Genomic DNA, 22514 nt, shown 5'->3' on the forward strand with positions numbered 1-22514 from the left:
ACTCTTTGGGTATGGCGGGATATAAGAACCTAATAATAATAATAATAATAATAATAATAATAATAATACTTAGTAGACATTCTTTGCCTTCTCATCTCATCTTTTTATCTTTACTTCCTAGCCCCATTCACATTGTTTTCCCTTTTTTGTTTTCTATCCTATCTCAATTGTACTTCTCCCCTTCTCACCTATTGGTTCTGTTTGTCTGTATTTAGTTTGTGATTTTATCAAAATTGTTTGTACATACTAATTTTTGTAACTATTTTTAATTTTGTACATCACTTAGAAGCTTTATAAGTGATTTAATCAAATTTTAAATAAAACTTGAAACTTCCTGACTCTTATATTACATAAATTGTATTTCTATCCTTGCCTTACCTACTGTTTCATTGTGTCTGTAAATTAGTTTTTTATTATATTTTGCAAAACTTAGTCCCTTTGTTAGTTATGTATGTTTATTTTATGTACATTTTAACTATGTATTTTACTGATTTGTACATCGCCTAGAATTTGGAATAAGCGATTAATCAAATTGTAAATAAACTTGAAACTTATATGCTATAGGGCTAATAATCCCCCCCCCCAAAAAAAAGTCTAAAAAGTGGCCTAAATGGGTACTTGGACGATCAAAAAGCCTGATCGTCCAAGTACCCATAACCAAAGCTGGTTTTAGACTTATCTAAAACCAGCTTAGGCCTTTCCCCTGCCTCTAAACGCATAGAGCAAAAAGAGGAGTTTTTAGAGGCGGGGAAAGGGCAGGAGGTGGGCCGACCTAGACCTAGGCATCCAGCAGGTATAGCCAAAATTTTAGGCAGGTTGCCTAGTCGGCACTTATACATTTTGACTTAGACCAAGTCAAAACAGGTATAAGTGCCAGCTTGCTGAGCTGATGGCGGCTGGCACGATCAACTCAGTGGCCCGGCATCCTACCCACCCCCGCACTGCAACCATCACTGCAGAAGAGATGGCTCATCTCCCCTGCCACAATACGATCACCCCTCTACCTGATGTGCTGCGACCCATGGCAGGAAAGATGCCCACAAGAGGGGCTTAAGGTTTATGGGCCGATTCCGGTTGGCCCAGGTGCCTCAGGCCCCACCTGTGGGCGGGGTTTGAGGCACCTGAGCCAATCAGGCCCTAAGTCCCACCTAAAAGCTCGTGTGTTGGGCGTTTGGGACTTAGGCTTTTTTGGTTGATTATATGTTGTTAGTGTAGACGCAGTGGTGGTCTGGGCGTTTAAACAGCTGAACGTAAAGGCAGGCCATTATCAATAAAAACTTACTTTTGGACGTTTCTTTGATAATGGACATTTTCCCTGCTTCTACTTTCAATGTTTAGGGCCTTAGGCCAAAAGGGGATTTTTAAAAAAAATTTTATTATGCCCATCCATGACTAGTTACACTTTTCTGCACAATTGGGATGTGCAAAAGGAGATATTCAGGGTATGGGGAAGACAAGCCTCTCCTCACTGAAGGGACCCTGGCTGACATAGAAACATGATAGCAGATATAGGCCAAATGGCCCATCCAGTCTGCCATTATCTCTTCCTCTCTCTAAGAGATTCCAGGTGCCTATCCCAGGCTTCTTGAATTCAGACACAGTCTCTGTCTCGACCACCTCTTTCGGGAGACTGTTCCACACATCTACCACCCTTTCTGTAAAAAAGTATTTCCTTAGATTACTCCTGAGCCTATCACCTCTTAACTTCATTATATGCCCTCTCATTCCAGAGCTTCCTTTCAAATGAAAGAGACTCGACTAATGCGCATTTACATCACGTAGGTATTTTTTAAAATAGATTTTATTTAGAATAGCACATGATAACAATGCAAAAAAAGGCAGAAAAAAGTTTGTCAATAACATTCCCAACCCAAACAACTAACAATAAATGCTATAGAGAAAATCAGAGAGCTAAAAACCCCCTCCCAGCCCGTCCCACTCCTATAAACTCAAGAAAAATCATACATTATGCCATTGCAAATATAATTCCCAAAAGGAACAAATTACAATTATTAAACTCAGGGAGTTCTGGTAAGCCCTGAATCCGCAGGTTATTCCTCAGAGACCTGTTTTCCAGGTCTTCAATTTTATCCATGAGATAAGAATTAGTGTCTTGGTCGCTAGTGCTGTTTAGCACTGTCTTCATCGGGACAGGCAGTCCCGCAGCAGCCCGACCCAGCCAGCTGAGAGGGTCCTCTGGGTCCTCCGGGGAGCCTTAAAACTCGGAGCAGCCGCCGAGGGAGCCTGTCGCTAGTGCTGTTTAGCACTGTCTTCATCGGGACAGGCAGTCCCGCAGCAGCCCGACCCAGCCAGCTGAGAGGGTCCTCTGGGTCCTCCGGGGAGCCTTAAAACTCGGAGCAGCCGCCGAGGGAGCCTGTCGCTAGTGCTGTTTAGCACTGTCTTCATCGGGACAGGCAGTCCCGCAGCAGCCCGACCCAGCCAGCTGAGAGGGTCCTCTGGGTCCTCCGGGGAGCCTTAAAACTCGGAGCAGCCGCCGAGGGAGCCTGTCGCTAGTGCTGTTTAGCACTGTCTTCATCGGGACAGGCAGTCCCGCAGCAGCCCGACCCAGCCAGCTGAGAGGGTCCTCTGGGTCCTCCGGGGAGCCTTAAAACTCGGAGCAGCCGCCGAGGGAGCCTGTCGCTAGTGCTGTTTAGCACTGTCTTCATCGGGACAGGCAGTCCCGCAGCAGCCCGACCCAGCCAGCTGAGAGGGTCCTCTGGGTCCTCCGGGGAGCCTTAAAACTCGGAGCAGCCGCGGTACGCGGCCCGCGGTCGTGAGCCTCGGGTCGCGAGCCGAAGGGGCGTGGCTAAAGGGGCTCGCCCCTTTTGAGCCCCTTCGGAGCCTAAGAGGAGCAGGGAGCAGGACTACCATTTCTTCAGCATGGGTAAGAGGAAAGCTAAGGCAATACCATCTGCTGCAACAACAGGCCCAATGGATCGCCATCTTGTGGTTCCCATCTTGCCTCCTGTTGAGGAACAGGTAACATTTAATATTCAAGCTGTCTCCTTATCTTCTGGGGAACCAACACCACCTCCTCAACCATCATATTCCTTACGGCTAGAAGAATCTCCTTCCCCTTTTAAGGAAGGAATAATTTCTTCTTCCCTTCAATCATTGTCAGTATCTGGTCTGGAGGTTTCAGAACAGTCCCTGGGGCAAGCTAAAGAACTAACCCCAGTACAGATGAGTACTGGGCAAAGCTCAGATGCTCTCCCCAGAGATAAGGTGATCACTCTAAATGATGTTTGGCTTAGTATTAACAGAATAGAGTCATCTTTGCAAAAAACCGTTTTGAATTTATGTCAATTTTCATCTGATGTAACTGTGAAAATTAAAGAACAAAATAATAAAATTGGAGAAACAGCTGTAAAGGTTGAAAAGTTAGATCAGGCAGTAGGTAATTTACAAGCTAGTGCTGTTTCTAATATAAAGGATAGTATGATGTTACATACTAAGTTAGAAAAAATGGAAAATGCTATTAGAGTTAAAAATCTTCGCTTACTAAATTTTCCTACCACACATTACCTTTCTGCAATGGAACTTTTGAAAATGTATTTAAGGGAGATATTACATTATAATAAAGTGGAGACCTTTGAGGTCGATAATTTATATTACATCTCAAGAGATTCCAAGGAAAAGGTAGAGGAAGGTGGAATGGATAGAATAGTATCACCAGAGAGTCTGAATGTATCACAGTTTTTGGAGTCTTCTAAAGACATAATTGAGAAACGAGCAACTCTTCTCGTGACCTTCAAGACAGAACTTGAGAAACAAGATATTTTGAAATTATATTTCCTGAAAAAGCAAGAGATGTTTTGTGGTCAACGGGTGATAATTTTTCCAGATGTCTCTAGACAAACCCAGTTTAAGAGGAAACAGTTCCTTCAGCTAAAGCCTAAGGTCTTGGCAGTCGGAGCTACTTTCTTCTTAAAATTTCCATGTAAATGCCTGATATCATATGGAAATGATAAATATGTGTTTTTTGATCCAGCCCAGGTGGAAGATTTTATCAAAGAGAAACCTTTGTTGAAAGTTTAATTCCTTAATTTGGTTTACTTTTGGAGGATGATGTGTATTATATATAATAGCCATTTGCCTGTTCCTAGAAAGTAGATAGAAAGATTTGCTTTGATGTTTTATTTGTACTGGCGATCAGCTTTAATGTGGACTAGGATACGGTTGAATTAGTTTTCTTATATTATGTTAATTCCCATTTGGGAATTTACATTTTGTATTTTTGTAATTTTTTTTGTGTTCATTCATGTATGTTTGTTACAGAGATATTGTAATGAATAATCCAATAAATAAAGAAAAAAAAAAAAAAAAAAAAAAAGAATTAGTGTCTTACATTCCTGCCATGATGTATCCAACGCAGCAAGAACCTCCTGGTGTTCATCAAGACAGTTCTCTGCGACCGCCCAACTCAGCAATTCCCCCTCGGAAATCTGCAGAGAGAGCAGTGAGTTCAGAGTGAACTGCTTTGATGTCAGTTTTGATTTTTTCAAGCAACAGGTGAAAGTCCTGTAATGGGTCCGTTTAGCGCCGATATTAAAGGTTGAGTGGGAGAACCTGCAACCGGCTGCAATCCCAATGAGAGGTTTTCCTGCATGTCTGCCAAGTATTTCAGCTGTGGCAATGAAGAAGAGGGATGGTAAGCAAAAATCTTCAAATCGGGGCAAGCAGTGGTTCTACTTTGCATGCTCCCGCCAAGCATTCTTTAAAGCAAAGCACTCTTTAAAGCAAAGGGCATCCACACACCTGGCAGGAGGAGCCAAGAAGATCATTAATATTTGCAAAAATTAGGTCACGTCCGGCGGAGCCCAAGACCTAAGCGGCCATTAAGGGCTATGATGTCACTTCCCCGTCATCACATAAGTATTTAAACGTCTTTATCATATTTCCTTTCTCCTGCCTTTCCTCCAAAGCATACAGATTGAGATCTTTAAGTCTGTCCCCATACGCCTTATGAAAAAGACCGCGCACCATTTTAGTAGCCTTCCTCTGGACCGACTCCATCCTTTTTATATCTTTTTGAAGGTGTGGCCTAAATGAGGTTTCACCAAAGTCTTATACAGGGGCATCAATACCTCCTTTTTCCTACTGGCCATACTTCTCCCTATGCACCCTAGCAACCTTCTAACTTTCACCGTCACCTTTTCAACCTGTTTGGCCACCATAAGATTATCACATACAATCACACCCAAGTCCAGCTCTTCTGTCATGCACAAAAGTTTTTCACCCCCTAAACTGTACCGTTCCCTCGTATTTTTGCAGCCCAAATACTTGACCATGCATTTCTTAGCATTAAATTTTAGCTGCCAAATTTCAGACCATTCTTCAAACTTTGCTAGGTCTTTCACACTATCCGGGGTGTCTACTCTATTGCAAAATTTGATATCATCCGCATAGAGGCAAATATTACCCGACAGTCCTTCAGCAATATCGTTTATAAAAATGTTAAAAAGAACAGGCCCCAAAACAAAACCTTGAGGCACACTACTGGCAATATCCCTTTCCTCAGAGCGATCTCCATTGATCACTACCCTCTGTCACCTTCGACTCAACCAGTTATTGACCTAGCCCGTGAGGGCATTTAGTTTATTTATTAGAAGTCAATATGGAATACTGTCAAAGGCTTTGCTAAAATCAAAATATACCACATCTAGCGCACTCCCTCTATCCAATTCTCTGGTCACCCAGTCAAAGAAATTGATCAGATTTGTCTGACAAAATCTACCTCTAGTAGATGCTTCCGGTCCTACAATCCACAGGATTTCAGAAACTTCACCATTCTCTGTTTTAAAAGCGTTTCCATTTATTTGCTTATCACAGAAGTCAGACTTACCGGCCTGTAATTCCCTACTTCTTCCTTACTTCTACTTTTGTGTAGAGGGATCACATCTACCATCCTCCGGTACTACTCCTGACTCTAGAGAAGCATTGAAAAAGGTCAGTCAGCGGAGCCACCAGAACTTCCCTAAGTTCCTTCGGCCCCATCGCATTGTCTACCTTTATTTTAGCTAGCTCCTCACGAACACCACCCTCTCAAAATTGATCAGGGTCTACCACTCCTCCATCCCTATTCACGTTTGTCTTCTGCGCTCCCAGTGCTTCAGCCGTGAACACAGAACAGAAATATTTGTTAAGCAATTCAGCCTTTTCTTTATCAACTTCTACATATTTCTCCCCTTCATCTTTGAGTCTCACAATGCCACTTTTGCACTTCTTCCTTTCACTAATATATCTAAAAAAGTCTTGTCTCCCCATTTTACCCTGTCAGCTATTTTTTCTTCCATTTGCATCTTTGCCAATGTATGTTTTTATGATTTTGTACACTGCCTAGAAGTCAGATTAGGCGGTATAAGAAATTTTAAATAAACTTGAAACTTGCTTTCCTGACTACAGAAATTTTTGCTTGTCTTCCTCTTTCTTTGATCTTTTGTAGTATACTTCTCAGCTACTACTTTTGAGAACCAAAGTGGCCTTCTTTTCCTCTTACTTTTACTTACTTGCCTCTTACAATTACTCCTTTCAGTTTTGCCCACTGCATTTCCACTCCTTCCAGATGTTCCCATCCAGACAATTCCTTGACGTAATCCCCCATCCAAACAAAGTTAGTTTTTTTAAAGTCTAGAACATTTACTTTTGAATGAGCCCTCTCTATACCCATCTTAATATTAAACTATATCATGCAGTGATCACTGGATGCCAGATGATCACTCACTGTAACATCAGGCGTGTCCAATCTGAAGTACTTGACAAATGAATGGAACAACCACCACTCTAAAAATCTCTTCAGAAGCCACTGCCCAGGATGTGGCTTGCGCCCATGTCGAGTACACTTTCAGACCCTGAGGCATCAAGCAATTCTTGCAAATGTAGGCATTCTCAATAGCTGCCTTGATCCACCTTGCAATGGAGGCTTTAGAAGCTGCCTGATACTTCCTAGGGCCATGAAAAAGAACAAAGAGGTGATTCGAGGCGCAAAAATTGTTCATTTCTTTCATGTGTTGGAGCAACGTCCTCTGGACATCTAATTTGTAGTCTCTGGTCCACAGGAATAGAGCTCTCCTAAACAAAGGAGGACAAGTAAAATTCCTGATTCAGACAGAATGGGGAAACTACCTTAGGGAAAAAGGAAGGGCACGTGTGAAAAGAAACTGAATCCTTTACAATGGAGAGATATGGGTACTGAGAAGACAAATCCTGTAACTTGGAAACTCTGAGTTAAGATGAAGGCTACCAGAAAGTCTGTTGAGAGCGAGGTTTAATAGAGGCTAAGCACAGATGCTCAAATGGAGCCTTAGCAAGCATTCTGAGAACCAGATTAAGGTATCATGAGGGAAAAGAGGAATGCATTTGAGGGGGTGGGGGGTGCGCAAGAGCGTCATGACTCTCAGGAAATGGGAACCTCCCCATGCCAGGTTGAAAACTGGAAAGAGCAGCCACGTGGACTCAGACAGATCAGCGCCAGACTCTGTTTCAAGAAGCCCAAAATACTAGGAACCTGAATCCTCAAAGGAGACAGAGACCATCCCACACACTAAATTTCAAAAACTTTCCATACCCTAACATAAGAGCCAGAACAGGGAGAAGCAGCAGCAGCTCTGGCAGCCCTCCCGGGGCTGTTTCTGAAGTCAGAAACAGGCCATCATAGGAGGGACAAACAGCCAGAAGATGTGCTGGGTCCTGCAAACACTGCCTGACCATGTTATCGGCACGAGTAGGCCTGCCCTATTGCTCTAGCTGACTTGGGTCCAGGGCTCTAGCATCTCTGCTCTCCCCCTGCTCTCTTGGGTGCATTTTGTATTCTTTTCTTTTTTTTAACAAGGCTATTTGAGCCTTGGCTTTATTTATTTTCAGCAATAACTTTGTCCTGCTTTGGGGAATAAAGTTAAGCCAGGTAAAGCCAATTAGGATTTTTTTTTGATGCTTGGGAGCTGTAGGGGAGCCTGGGGAATTACAGCAAAAACAGGATATGCATGCAAGGAGGAGTGGGGTGGGGGTGGGGGGATGGAGATCTACACCCCTCAGGCAGGGTTCCAATGGACCGAGCCACAAGCCTCACCCAGTGGCTGCTAGGAATCATGACTGGGGATAGTGGATCCAAACTCTGCATTTGACAAATCCCAATCTGGGGACTAGATAACATAGGAACGATTCTTGGGCTTAACCAAGCTGTGTGGTCATGGCCAGCAGAGCGGAGAGCTAGGCCAGGGACCAGGAGCTCCAGACAGCATGACCAGACAGCATCTGCTGAGCTAGACAAAAAATTGGATCTTTCCAGGGAATACCATCAGCTAATACAAGTAAGGTCAATGGTAAAGCTTAGTCTTTTTTATCCTCTACTTACATCTACTGACAGGAGGATATAACACTTACTTCTGCAGAATAGTGTAGCTGGATGCTAAGGAGGTATAAAATTGACAAAAAATGTGTATAAAAACAGGAAAAATTCTGAAAATGAACCAAAATTCTTCTTTTTTCAATACACATCCCTACTAGAAATCAATACACTCATATGTAAGTTGGGGACCATCCTCCTGCATGAGACTATCTGCCTGCTTTCCTGACAGCAAGTATAGCCCAATCAGATCGCTGTAATTTATCCAGATCTTGCCACCAAGTTGAAAGATTGGTCTCCACTTAGCTCAACTCAGTATTTTAGCCTCAAGGTGAAGTACTCAACTTTAAGACACAACATAGTTATTGCAGTAGATCTCATTGCTTATTATCCACTGCAAAGCTCACTGAATAAAATGTCCTTTGCAGCAGCATTATTGCATGCTAAATGTGAGAAACTAGGGGTCAAAATAAGCAATCAGACTGAAAGAAAACATGAAATTTCTTACTTTTTAAGTTCACTGTATATTGGAAGGACGGATGGATGGCATACGAATGCAAAAGCAAGTGTGGGCAAGGCATAAACAGTCTGCAAGAAAATAAAAGGCAAGATCAGTATTATAATTTTATTTGGATTTAGCACCTTCTTGAAGAAATTCAGCTAAGGCGGTGTACAGCAAGAAATAAGCTAAATATAGGCAACAATTAGAGCAGTATGCATAGTCAAATAAATTCAAATAATACACATTAGAGCATAATATGCTGTCTAATATCAACACAGCTTCTAGATGCAGTACAGTAGGGCATCTAGTCTAACTGGAAAGTGGGCAATTTATTATTCCATTTATGTTTACAGTGGTTAATAAAGAGTTTACAACTGGGGTGGGGCTTGGTTGAACCAGAAGGGGGTATTGTGCATTGGAGGGAGAGAGCATAATATACCATTTTCGTTGTTCCCACAGAAAGGTGGTACCATATATACCGTACTCGAAAATAAGGCGAGATTTTAGAGCCAAAAAATGGCTCAAAAATGGATGTTTCATCTTATATTCGGGTCAGCACCCATATGCTCCCCCCTCCTGGACTTGTTGCAGGCCTCCACCAGCCTGCTGTATGACCTGGTGGGCTGGGACAGGAAGGATCCCGCCCATCTCCTGTCCCGGCTGACTCAGACAATTTTTAAAATCTCCCTCCCGCCTCCCCCTACGTACCTTTTTAAATCCCTGTTGGTCCAGTGGTGCACTGGGCAGGAGCAAGTTTTTTGCGCTCCTGCGTGGCACTGAGGCGCTTGCTGAATGGCTGCCATCAGTTCTTGCGCGACCCATGAGAACGCGGTAGCTATCCAGCACGGGGCAGGAGTGCAGAGAGCTCGCTCCTCCCTGGTACCCAACTGAACTACCAGGGATTCAAAAATATACACAGGTGATGCAGGAGGAAGGTAAAAAAAATTGTCAGTGTTGGCTGGGACAGGAGGAATCCCTCCTGTCCTGGCCTACCACTGGATCACCAGGTCATTCAGTAGGCTCGGTGGAGGCCTGCAGAACATCGGGAGAGATGGGAGACAGGTACATCAGGAGACAGGGGGTATAGGGTACAGGGCAGGGAGGTGAGATAGGTTGTAGAGCTTGGCAGGGAGGGAAGAGGGACAGGGCGGGAAGAGTGTCAGGGAGGAGACCTTAGCAGGGCAGAGAGTGATGGGGGCTGGGTGCAGAGCCTGTCAGGGCAGGGCACATGAATAATAACCCCCAGCTTATATTCGAGTTAACCTTTTTTCCTCCTTTTTTTTAGGGAAAAGGGTACCTCGACTTATATTTGGATCGTCTTATATTTGAGTGTATGTGGTATATCAAATCCATGCCCTTTAAAATTTTCTTCCTTTAGTCACAAGGGAGACATGGTGCTACAATCCCTTTAAAATCAAACAGCACAAGGCATGATTGTATATTTCCATAGATGTGACTCTGAGATTGTCACAGATGTGACAATGCAAGTAAAATTCTCATGTGATTTATTAAACTGAAGGACAAATATAGCACAGTTTAGGAAACTCCATGGAAAATAACCTGAAGTAAAATAGTAAAAAAATAAAGCTCTTTTATCATAGATTAGGGACCAGCTGCTCTGTGAGCGAGATGATTCAGTCCTAGAGGAAGGAGGAAGATACTGTAACTATGGTCACTGAGCTGGCCCCTGTCAACTGAGGCAGCAGCACTAACACAGGCTTTTACTCGTATAAAGCTGTGGTAGAGGTTTCTATCATGGGCCGGTGAGGTAAATGCTCCAATACTCACAGAATTCCTATGAGCGTCAGAGCATTTACCTTGCTGGTCTGTGGTAGAAATCTCTACTGTGGCTTCATAAAAGGAGCCCTAAATCTCAGGGAGGTAACTCCTCTCCTGGTTGGTGAAAGAATGAAGGCTTAAATAGTACTAAACAAATAAAGAATAGACAAAGAAATAAAAGAAAATAATTTAAAGAAAATTGTAAAAAAAGGGGGGGGAAAAAAACCCAAGCAAGATATTGCAAATCATCCTTATGTATTCTATGGCAAAAATCAACTTTTAGCATGTATAACTTAATAACATCTGGTTGTTTTTTTAAAATGTTTCGGTATATTAAAAATTTGTAATGAATAAATGCCTCCTTGGTTTTACAGTCAACATTAAGGGGTCCTTTTACTAAGGTGTACTAAATGCTAACGCGTGGCAACATGTCCATAGGATATAATGGATGCATTGCCATGCGTTAGTATTTAGCGCACCTTAGTAAAAGGACCCCTAAATTATGCATTCAGAGAACCTAATATTAGGCAGTAAGGGGGAAATTCTATAAAAAGTGCCCAAGCTAGACTACTGTAATTCTCTCCTTATCAACATAACCCAAAAAGAAAATAGACGTCTCCAGATCATCCAAAATACAGCAGTCAAATTAATTCATAATGCAAAGAAATTTGACCATGTTACCCCCTTACTAATCAAATCACACTGGCTTCCTATAACCCATCGAATTACCTTTAAAATTTTATTTCTGGTTTACAAAACATTGACCTTCAATGAACCTCAATATATTACAAAAATGATTGTCCCACACAAAGCTTCTCGCTCCTTAAGATCTTCTTCATCACAATTGCTCTCAGTCCCTTCACTAAGAGTCATAGGTACAAGACGAAACGACATATTTTCTGTAAAAGCCCCCACACTATGGAACTCCCTTCCAAATTTCATTAAAAATGAATCAGACCTCGTTGCGTTTAAGAAAATTCTAAAAACATACTTATTTCAAGACGCGTTTGACATATGAAACATCATTTTTTAGGTTCTCATACTCTTCCCATTATTACCCAATGTGCTTTCCCTTTGATGTCAATTTCTAACAAAGAATAACATTGTAACTTTTCCCCCTCCCTCCCACCCCCTCCTGTTCGTTCAACTCTGTTTGTCTTTTGAGTGACTTTTGTAAATTAAATGTATTACCACATTCTGATGGTTTTTAACACTGTACATCGCTTAGATATTGTTATAAGCGATTCATCAAATAAAGGTCAAACTTGAAACTTGAACTTGAAACTTAACTTAGGTGCCGATAGCACCCTATGGGCACTTTAAATTAAGAGGGAAACACCATTTTAAACAGTATTTAAGAAAAATTTGAAGCGCCTACCAGCGACTAAACAAACATGCCAGAATCGCGCGTCTGGAGCCTAATGCCATTATAGGTGTTGCTAACGCTGGAAGTGGCATTAGGCAGGATTCACATGAAAGGTAGGTGCCGGAAATGTAGGCCTAGAAAAGCCTGGCTTACATTTCCGGTGGCTATCTTTGCCGGATGTGCGATTCTCTAAACAGCACCGTCGCATGATTAACACACAATTGTCAGCCGGTTTTAAGGCAGCTGTTAACAAAGGTAGAGTTTAGAGAATCCGGCAGTAAATTAATATACAGTATCTACTCATATATCACTGTGACACAAACACATCCTCCTACCTTGGAATTTATAGTAAAATACTTTGGTTTACACATTTCATCATGTGTAACATTTGCTATTGTTTCATTGAGTCCTGGTAAGGAACAGGAAATGTAAAATTTCTTGTAGATAACCTAAAACAAAAAAGACAAACATTAGAAATAAACCAGGAATTTTTTTTTTTTGGGGGGGGGATTACTTCTTCCTTTCTTTCTATTAAGTAAAAACAGTCAGAAATGAGGAAGTGCTGTAAACTTCATCTCTGCTCTCCTTTTTGTTAGCACTTCACCAGCTAAATATTGGAGGGGGTAAGGGTGTAATATTCAGCAGTAGCAAGCATTTTAATTTAAAATTTAAACTCCAGCCTTTAAATTAATATGCATATTCACAACTACTACACATATAGGGACTAATTCTGTATAGGCCAACTGGTCTCAGAAGCTGCTTAAGCAGCTTTTGATAATCGCACATGGGCGTTCTATATAGAATCACGCCTAAGCCCGTCTTAACACTACGATTCTCTAACTGGCATCCATGTCAAATGCGCCGGTTAGAGAATCAAGTTGCTGCTGAGCTGATTGCAGCAAGGGAATGTCCCTGCTGCGATCAATTTAGTGGCCTTGGCAGAGAACCCGTCCCACCCATGAAGACTACTAGCAGAACCCCCGAAGCTGCTCCCACACCCCCGAATGTCCGCGGCAGGAAGAGTGCCCAATTCCTCCTGCCACCCCCCCCCCCCCCCCAAGACATCCATCAGCAGGAGGGATGCCAAGTCTCTCCTGCTGGAAATCCTCTGAGACATCCTCTGGCAGGAGGGATCTGACCAACTGGAATCAGGCCACTCCCAGTGCATCCCAGAATGCACTGGGAGAGAGGCCTAAGATTCCGGTTGGCTCAGGCCCCCCTGAGGCACCGAGAAGGGAAAGGTCCGGAGACATCCCTCTGGCCAGCCAACTGAAAAAGGTACTTGAGGGGCTGTGTGGGCTTTAGGGGGGGGGAGGTCGGGTGCTGGGGGATGGCTCGGGGGGTGGGCATCCCTCCATCTGGGGATTATTTCAGAGTTTGCAGCAGGAGGGATTGGGCACCCCTCCTGCTGGCCAACTTCGCGGTGGGACAGGTTCCCTGCTGCAGCCGCTAAACTGATCGCGGCAGGGAGATTCCCTTGCTGTGATCAGTTCAGTGGCTATTTATCAAGTTGTGTGTGTACATCGGCTATATCTTAACTGGCTTAAATATAACCGGATGTTCAAAGCTGAAGCCTGCACAGGTCCTAGCTTTGAATATCTGGGAAAACACTATTGGTGGTGAGTATAATGCTCACTACCCAATGACTGAAGCCTAAATTTTGTCAACCTGTTATAGAATTGCCTCCTATGTACACATTCTCCTCACAAATTCTTTTGGAGCAGTTTAACTAAATTAAAGAAGAGGAAAGGCTAGCAAAGTGACATCCCTACCTTCATACTGCCAAAGGGCTGTGTATATGCAATTTAAATGACATACAGAAAAGAGAAATAGGAAAAGAACATGCAGGGTAGGACAGTCTAGAGGTTTATTATGATAACAAACTAAGTGCTCTCTTTTGGATAGAACAGTGTTGACATTAGAAAAATCATAAGACTACACTGTACAGGATGGAAAAATACAAGATCATAATATTTTGCGGGGAAAGGGAGTAGAAAGTTTTTAGAGACTTAGGATCCTCAAGGGGAAAAAAGTGAGCTACAGAGCCTGGCTAATTCACATAAGGGTTATTTCACTCAAAAATAAGTTTGTGCTTTTGCAGCCCACATTCTTCTAACTATGTTAGAGGCTTACAGAGGATATTTCTAAAGTGTTAAAATTATGCATGTATGCCTAGTTTTCAAAATTGTAGATGTGCATTTATCATTTGAAACAACTTCAAGTATGTGCATACGTTTTATCCAGATAACGCCTGTTTTAATACTAAAACAAGAACAAAAATGGATCTTTCACCTAGGCACAATTCAACCTAAATCTGAATACTATAATTGAGTGCTGTCACTTTTTTTGATCGAGTCTGTTTGGGTTCCCTTTTTTTTTGATAGCCAGATGGAATACAAATGGGAGCTGTCTTTAAATTGGCTGTTACAACTTAGGCATCTAAAGTCATGTTATAAGGCTGCATCATATTTTTCTGTGAATGTGAACCAGAAGCTCCAGTTACAAAGGAGCACCATTAAATTAAGAGCAAACATAATAGTTATGGTCCACCGGCCCTGATGAAGTAGAGCGAAATGCTGACCACCGTTGGCCATGAGCTATGGTTATGTTGAATGGAGGACATTTTTGCATAAGAAGAAAGCATGTTGTCAGCTAAGTACTTTTTCCACTTATATAAAAAAAGTAAAATAGAGAGGAACTTTAAGATTTTAAGAGTATATATAAATAAATAGTCTATGGAAGGATTTTTATGCTGCCGATGAAGAGTTTACTATCTCTTAAGACTTTTTAAGCCTGGAGCTCTATGAGGCGTTTTCCTTCCATTTTTGTGGATAGCCTGAGGTTTGGGTTGGGATATTTTTTACTTATTTTTAGAGTACCATTTATTGGTGTGTTATAGGCAAAAAACAAAAAGAATTGACCCCAAAATATCCACAGAGAAGAAAATCCAGAGCAAACCAAAAAAATTCTGTGGAGTGACAATGTTCCAAAATGGACTTTATTTGAAAGTGTCAAAGTTCCAAAGGTACACTGAAATCATCCACTTAAAATAAATTCATCCATATAAAAATAAATTAATCCACATAAAAATAGGTTCACCTATCTCTAATTACTTATTCGTCCTCCCATTCCTATTTTGTTTCACCTTTAATTGTTGATTCTTTCCTATCTAAAATTGTATTTCTTCCCCTCCTGTCCTATTGTATGCTTGTTTTGTTTTAATTAGTTTGTTTCAATTAGTTTGTTTTGGTGATTTTATACCCTTGTTAACGTTATTATCTATTTTATGTACATTTTAGAAATTTATTTTATTATGTGTACATCGCTTAGTATTTGGAATAGGCGATTAATCAAATAACAAATAAACTTGAAACTTGTTATCCACATAAAAGCCTTAAAGGACCTAGTCAGCTAAGGATACAGGACCCAACACAGTCCACGTTTCGACAAAAAGTCTTCTTCAGAGGTCTCTGGGGGGGGGGGTCCTATAAAGGTGAATACGTAGGAAATAATCGTGTGGTGAACCGGAAGTGAGGGATTGGGTACCCCTCCTCAGATTCTATATACGGTGCCCAGATGTGTGTGCCCAAATTTAAGCTCACATAATTTAATTTGAGTAATGAGCCTTTAATTATGAATAATTAGGCGGTAATAAATTATTGAAGTTAACTGGGGCTCATTAAAATTTGTGCATGCATCTGGCTTCACACTGTTCTAGAAGACATGATGCCAATCTAATAGCATGTAACTCAAAGGGAGAATGGCCATGGGCATTCTGACAAGTCATATGTGTAGTTATAGAACACGTCATCTGTTCACCTAACTTGGATGCATTTTCACCAGGTTTCAGCAGGTGTAAATCTGGTGTCTAAATTTAGGCATGGGAATCATTGCTAAGAATAATTCTATAAAGTGTACTTATTAAGGAAGAAAAATTGTTAAGTAAATTTAAAGGACTGTTAAAATGCTGGTTGTATAAGGATGCCTTTGAGACATAATCAACAACAACACACTCCTAATTTGCCAAACAAATCCTAAACTAGAAAAAACAAGGAAGGCAACCAAGTCACATCAAGGTCTGTGAGGGGGAAGCTCAAAGTGCCTAACTTGGCTCACAACTTGCAAACCAAATATAGTGTAATATGTCAAAGAACATGTCACATTATATGATGTTATAGGGCGCTCTCAGTGTGAACCCTCAGTGATAGGAGCACAGCTCCGACACTTCACTTCTGGGCCAAGGCCATAAGCCTCCACCCGCACACCATCATCGAGCGCCCTGTGTGTGCAGAAATCAAACCAATCAACAATCAAAGTGAGTAAATGAAACTCAACACAAGCAACCTGAGCGACCCCCACACAAACCCTGCCAGCCAAACCCCCTCAAAAAACTCACGCAAAATCACAAACAAAGTCAAAAACCATACCAAAAAGTGAAAAACATGTCCAAAAGAAACAATACTTATCCAAAACTGTCACACAAACGGAAAAACCGCGCCAGGAGGAGAGGTTCAACCGCGCTGGTTTCGGGAGGAGCCCTTCTTCAGGAACCTGGCCTCCAACAGAACACAAGCAGAGAGGAAGGCTGGAGGGCGGGCTCGATGATGGTGTGCGGGTGGAGGCTTATGGCCTTGGCCCAGAAGTGAAGTGTCGGAGCTGTGCTCCTATCACTGAGGGTTCACACTGAGAGCGCCCTATAACATCATATAATGTGACATGTTCTTTGACATATTACACTATATTTGGTTTGCAAGTTGTGAGCCAAGTTAGGCACTTTGAGCTTCCCCCTCACAGACCTTGATGTGACTTGGTTGCCTTCCTTGTTTTTTCTAGTTTGAGACATAATCGCCAGATTCTCTTTTGACTCCATTCATTGCAGAAACTTTTGTTTCCTTTGTTCCAGGTCTCGAGAAATTAAAAAAAAAAAATCTTTTTAATTTCCTTTTTTATTACACTTTTAAAATTCTTACCTTCCCATTGTACTTACCTTTCGTGTTCACTTTACGATGCTTATTGTAGTTCTCCCCACTTCCCCTTTGTATAAGTCCGTAATGTTTGTGTGTTTGTTATAGTTAATAACTGAGACCCCGTTTTTAATTGTAAATCGCTTTGAATTTATGATATTGTGATACATAAAAATTTTAATAAAACTTGAAACTTTTTATAAAATCACACTTGGCGATTATTTTTTCTGGTTCTGAATTTTGAGCGTAACAACAATCCCGGCAAACAAAGAGACCGGAAGAGTGGAGTAGCAGAACGAGCAAGTTCTAGGTTTATTAACAGTAAATAAAACTTAAAACATACAAACAGTAAACACAGTTATAAATATCACTTGTCCAATAAAGGTGGAAAATATTGCTCAAAATAAGTTTTTATGTTTTTAGTTTTATTTACTGTTAATAAACCTGGGACTTGTCAGTTCAGCTACTCCACTCTTCTGGTCCCTTTGTTTGCTGAATTTTGAGCGTCATTTATAGAAGTCCCTCCTATTTAACTACTTTATGTTGTCAGGTTGGTTTTTGAGGGATGAAAACTAGGCATGAGCACTGCTAGTTAAGCCTCTCATTGAAACTTTTTTTGTTGTTTTTTTTTTGCATGTGCTTTGCGTAAGTAAAAAAAAACCCCACAAAGCTCCACAAAAAAATCAAATCAGATTCAAACATCTGAGAAAATTGTGCTCTGAGGCTTTTTTTCATGCGAACAATTTTCTCAGGTGTTTGAATCTGATTTGATTTTTTGTGGAGTGTTGTGGGTTTTTTTGCTGTGATATTAGTATTAGTACCTCCACATCTCATATTTTTTATACTTTGCTTAAATAACGCATTATTAAACATATTTTGACCTTTATATGAAACTGGAGTCCTCTTTTAGCCCAAACAATAAAGCCCCGTTCACTTATATGTGGATGCCTAAGTCACGTCTACCTACCTTGAGTCTACCTAGCGCCAGCTCACGCTCAAAAGTAGACCTGGTTTTGCAATGCCTACATTTTAGGCGTTAGGTAGACATGTTAGCGTGCTCATCAGCATGCAATTCTGTAGCCACTCCCATACCTATCCTGTTAGGGGCGACTTTTTTTCTGATGGGCATCCACAAAACTGTGGACGTCTATTTTGAGAATTGTGTCCAGCGTTTGGACGTCTAAGTTCCAATTAATGCTTGTTAAAGTCATTAATTGGACTTTATTATCCACTTTATTTGGATGCCTAAGTCAATGGACGTCCACACGTCCTTTTATAGAATCTGCCCCTCTATGTACAGATGTACACCTATTACTTCTGATTGCTGGATGCCTATTTTAGAACAATTTGTTATTTTTACCAACAGCTAAAAATCACTAAAATCGAGCATGATTCCCTGTCTCAGAGGGGATTTTTAAGCTGGGGCTACTTTGGATTCTAATGAGCTGAAGGGCCACCGGATGCAGTGCCACAAAACTGCTGACCAGTGAATCAATGACACCTATCTCTGTCAGCTCACCTTCAAACTTCATTGGGGTTATCTTCAAGGTTTTGAGCATTTCCAAATGCATTGTCTTTTTTGTTGATTGAGAAATGCCTTCTCCTTCAAGCAAGTGGCTCTTCCCCATTTATTTTCTCTTTCTGTCCTGAGCCTGGGAAGACAGGCAGAGTAGCAGAAATAAACCAGAAAGACAATGGTGACCACCCCAGAGGTCTCTGGTGATCACCACTGGCCACTGGGCCTTACATTGAAGAACATTACCCTATTTAATACAACAAGCAGAACTTACCACTATGAGGAAAAAGAACATACAAGCCAAGGAAAATCCACTGGTATATCCCAGATAGCCTAAAAGAATTAAAATGATCCAAGTTAGCTTTTGTTGTCAATTTAAAACGTTTAAAGAGTATAATTTGCAATGCCAGATTTTGTACTTGTCAATTTAAATAAACAGTAGCTGATGCAATAAAGTGTACAAACCTTTGTGCAGGCTGCTATTCTGTGCAGAAGGAGGGAAGTGCACAAAAGACTAAAAGCCTGAACATCTCACTGGGGCAGTGGCGTACCAAGGGGGGGGGGGGGGGGGGGGGGGGGGGGGGGGGGGGGAGGTCCGCCCCGGGTACCAAGCCCTGAGGGGGTGCTCCCGGTCCGGTCCAGTTACCCCCCCCTGCGCCGGGTGTCGCGTCTGGAAACAGCCTGCAGCAAGATCGCGATGCCAGAGATCTTTGCCTGCTTCGACTGTTTCCTCCGCCACGGTCCTGCCCCTCCGGGCGGGACCGCGGCGGAGGAAACAGCCGAAGCAGGCAAAGATCTCTGGCATCGCGCGATCTTGTTGCAGGCTGTTTCCCCAGGGCAGTAGCGTACCAAGGGGGGCGAGGGGGAGGTCCATCCCGGGTGCCGCCTTAGGGGGGGGGTGCACAGCTGGCCCGGTCCCTATCGCGCTCCTACCCTCCCAGCGAAAGCAGCATCGGCGCCATTATCGAAAAAGGTAATGGCGCCAGGCCTTGGAGCACCAAGGCAGACCGCTTCTCCCCTCTCCCAGCCGAAACCCCGCTGACCATCCTATCTCTCTCCCCCCCCAAGTGAACCTTTCTGACCCTCCCAGCAAAAGCAGCAAACCTCCCTCCAGTAGCGTCGGCTTTATCCTCCCTCTGCCGCATCACTGATGACGTCATCAGTAACGCGGCAGAGGGAGGAGAAAGCCGCGAAGGAGGTTTGCTGCTCTCGCTGGGAAGGTCGGAAAGGTTCACGGGGGGGGGGGGGGGAGATAGGAGGGTCAGCGGGGGTTCGGCTGGGAGGGGGGAGAAGCGGACTGCCTCGGTGCTCCATTACCTTCTTCGGGCAGCAGCAGCGTTTACAATTCGCTGCTGTTGCCGGCTTCAGGCCTTGTTCTCTGCCGGGTCCTGCCTACTTCCAGTTTTCATGAAGACAGGACCCGACAGAGAGGAAGGCCTGAAGCGGGCAACATCAGTGAATTGTGAATGCTGCTGCTGCCCGATGAAGTTCAGGACATCAGGACATCGGGGAAGGAGCAGGGAGAAATCGGCTGCTGGCTTGGGGGTGAGGGTAGGGAAAGAATCGTGGAAGTGGAGAAATCGGCACGATGGCTTTGTGCAGGCTAGGGGGAGAGAGAAAGAAAGGAAAAAATAAAGAGGGGGGGCCAGGGGGAGAGAGAAAGAAAGGCAGAAAGAAAGAGGGGGACCAAGGGGAGAGAAAGAAAGGCAGAAATAAAGAGGGGGACCAAGGGGAGAGAAAGAAAGGCAGAAATAAAGAGGGGGTCAAGGGGGAGAGAAAGAAAGGCAGAAAGAAAGAGGAGGGCCAGGGGGAGAGAGAAAGAAAGGCAGAAAGAAAGAGGGGGACCAAGGGGAGAGAAAGAAAGGCAGAAATAAAGAGGGGGGTCAAGGGGGAGAGAAAGAAAGGCAGAAATAAAGAGGGGGGTCAAGGGGGAGAGAAAGAAAGGCAGAAAGAAAGAGGGGGGCCAGGAGGAGAGAGAAAGAAAGGCAGAAATAAAGAGGGGAGCCAGGGGGAGAGAGAAAGAAGAAGGATCAGAAGAAGGACCAGAGACTCATGAAATCACCAGACAAAAAAGTAGGAAAAATGATTTTATTTTCAACTTAGTGATCAAAATGTGTCCGTTTTGAAAATTTATATCTGCTGTCTATATTTTGCACTATGGCCCCCTTTTACTAAACCGCAATAGAGTTTTTTAGCGCAGGGAGCCTATGAGCGTCGAGAGCAGCATGGGGCATTCAGCGCAGCTCCCTACGCTAAAAACCGCTATCGCAGTTTAGTAAAAAGGGAGGGGGAATATTTGTCTATTTTTGTATAGTTGTTACTGAGGTGACATTGCATAAAGTCATCTGCCTTGACCTCTTTGAAAACCCGCAGAATATAAATGATAATTAACATTTTCTCTGCGTACAGCGTGCTTTGTGTTTTTAAAATTTTATTGTTGGTAGATCATTTTGACTTGGCCACAAAGGTAAGGGGGAGGGAGGGAGGGGAACTGCTGAAAGACATCTAATAATCCTTGCAGGCTTGACTGCAGGGAATTATTTTTGTAAAATCATGTTTTGTTATGTGACTGGCATTATCTAGACCAGTGTTTTTCAACCGCTGTTCCGCGGCACACTAGTGTGCCGCGAGATGTTGCCTGGTGTGCCGCAGGGCCGCCGGGCCCGGAGCTTACAGGGGGCCCGAGGCAGGGGCGCCAGTAGCTCGCCAAGGCAAAGTGAGTCGATCACCCAGGACTCACTTTGTCTTGGCGATCTAATCCACAGTTCTTCAACCGCCGGTCCGCAGGAAATTTTTGCCGGTCCGCGCAGGACCGGCAAGATTGACTCATTTGAACTTCCTGCCGGTCCGCGCAGGACCGGCAAGATCAGCATCGGAAGCGTGCGCTGGGCCGGAGAGATCTTGGGGAGCCTCCGACAGTGGCTTTCTCCCCTCTCTGCAGCTCTCCTTTACTTCCCAGCGCAGCGATTCACGAAGGCAGCCTCGGGGCTTTTGCTGAGTCGCGGCTGCCTCTGATGATGCAACTTCCTCTTTCCTCAGAGGCGGCGCGACCCAACAAAGGACCCGAGGTTGCCTTCGTTAATCGCTGCACTGGGAAGTAAGAAGAGCTGCTGGGAGGGGAGAAAACCACTATCAGAGTCTGGGAAGCTGCTGGGCAGGGGAAAAAAGGGACAGCTGCTACTGGAGAGGGAGAAGGAGAAGGAGAGATGCATCTGGGAGGGGAGGAGGGAAAGGAATCTGGGAAGCTGCTGGGCCAGGAAAAAAAAGGACAGCTGCTACTGGAGAGGGAGAAGAAGGAGAGATGCTTCTGGGAGGGGAGGAGGGAAAGGAATCTGGGAAGCTGCTGGGCCAGGAAAAAAAAGGGACAGCTGCTACTGGAGAGGGAGAAGGAGAAGGAGAGATGCATCTGGGAGGGGAGGAGGGAAAGGAATCTGGGAAGCTGCTGGGCCAGGAAAAAAAAGGACAGCTGCTACTGGAGAGGGAGACGGAGAGATGCTGCTGGGAGGGGAGGAAGGGAAGAGAGTTACTGCTGGACAGGAGGCTGGGAGAAAGAAAGAAAGGGGACAGGCAGGGAAACAGAAGGAAAGAAGAGAAACAGAAAAAAAGAAAGAAAGGTCAGGGAGAGAGGAAGAAAAAGTTGGGGGAGGGAATGAGGTGTGGAGGAGAGAAAGCATACAGGCTGATAGAAGGGAAGAAAGATTGGATGCACAGTCAGAAGAAGAAAGTGCAACCAGAAATCACCAGCCTGGCTGGGCGGAACTTCCTCTCCGATTGCAGAATTGACGTCAGGGAGAGCATGCGTCGGCTTTGGGGCCTGTTATCCATTGGTGGGTCCTGTTCCCCGATGGCAGCGGCAGTGGCAGTGGCTTGGGGAACGGCAGGGAGAAAGAAAGAAAGGGGGCAGGCAGGGAAACAGAAGGAAAGAAGAGAAACAGAAAAAAAGAAAGAAAGGTCAGGGAGAGAGGAAGAAAAAGTTGGGGGAGGGAATGAGGTGTGGAGGAGAGAAAGCATACAGGCTGATAGAAGGGAAGAAAGATTGGATG

At 43.5% G+C, this 22514-nt stretch overlaps 1 protein-coding gene across 1 annotated transcript in view; it reads right to left on the bottom strand.

The window, feature by feature from the left end:
- Nucleotides 1–22514, bottom strand: part of SLC38A1 (solute carrier family 38 member 1) — a 193130-nt gene that overhangs the window by 30332 nt on the left and 140284 nt on the right. The window contains exons 9-11 of the mRNA XM_033957586.1: nt 18746–18804; nt 12327–12440; nt 8853–8932 (exon numbers count right to left, since the gene is read on the bottom strand). Coding sequence (XP_033813477.1) covers nt 8853–8932; nt 12327–12440; nt 18746–18804 — 253 coding nt within the window. The remainder of the gene's footprint in view (nt 1–8852; nt 8933–12326; nt 12441–18745; nt 18805–22514) is intronic.

This window comes from Geotrypetes seraphini, chromosome 9 (genome assembly GCF_902459505.1).
Source record: "Geotrypetes seraphini chromosome 9, aGeoSer1.1, whole genome shotgun sequence".
In the NCBI taxonomy this organism is placed as follows: domain Eukaryota; kingdom Metazoa; phylum Chordata; class Amphibia; order Gymnophiona; family Dermophiidae; genus Geotrypetes; species Geotrypetes seraphini.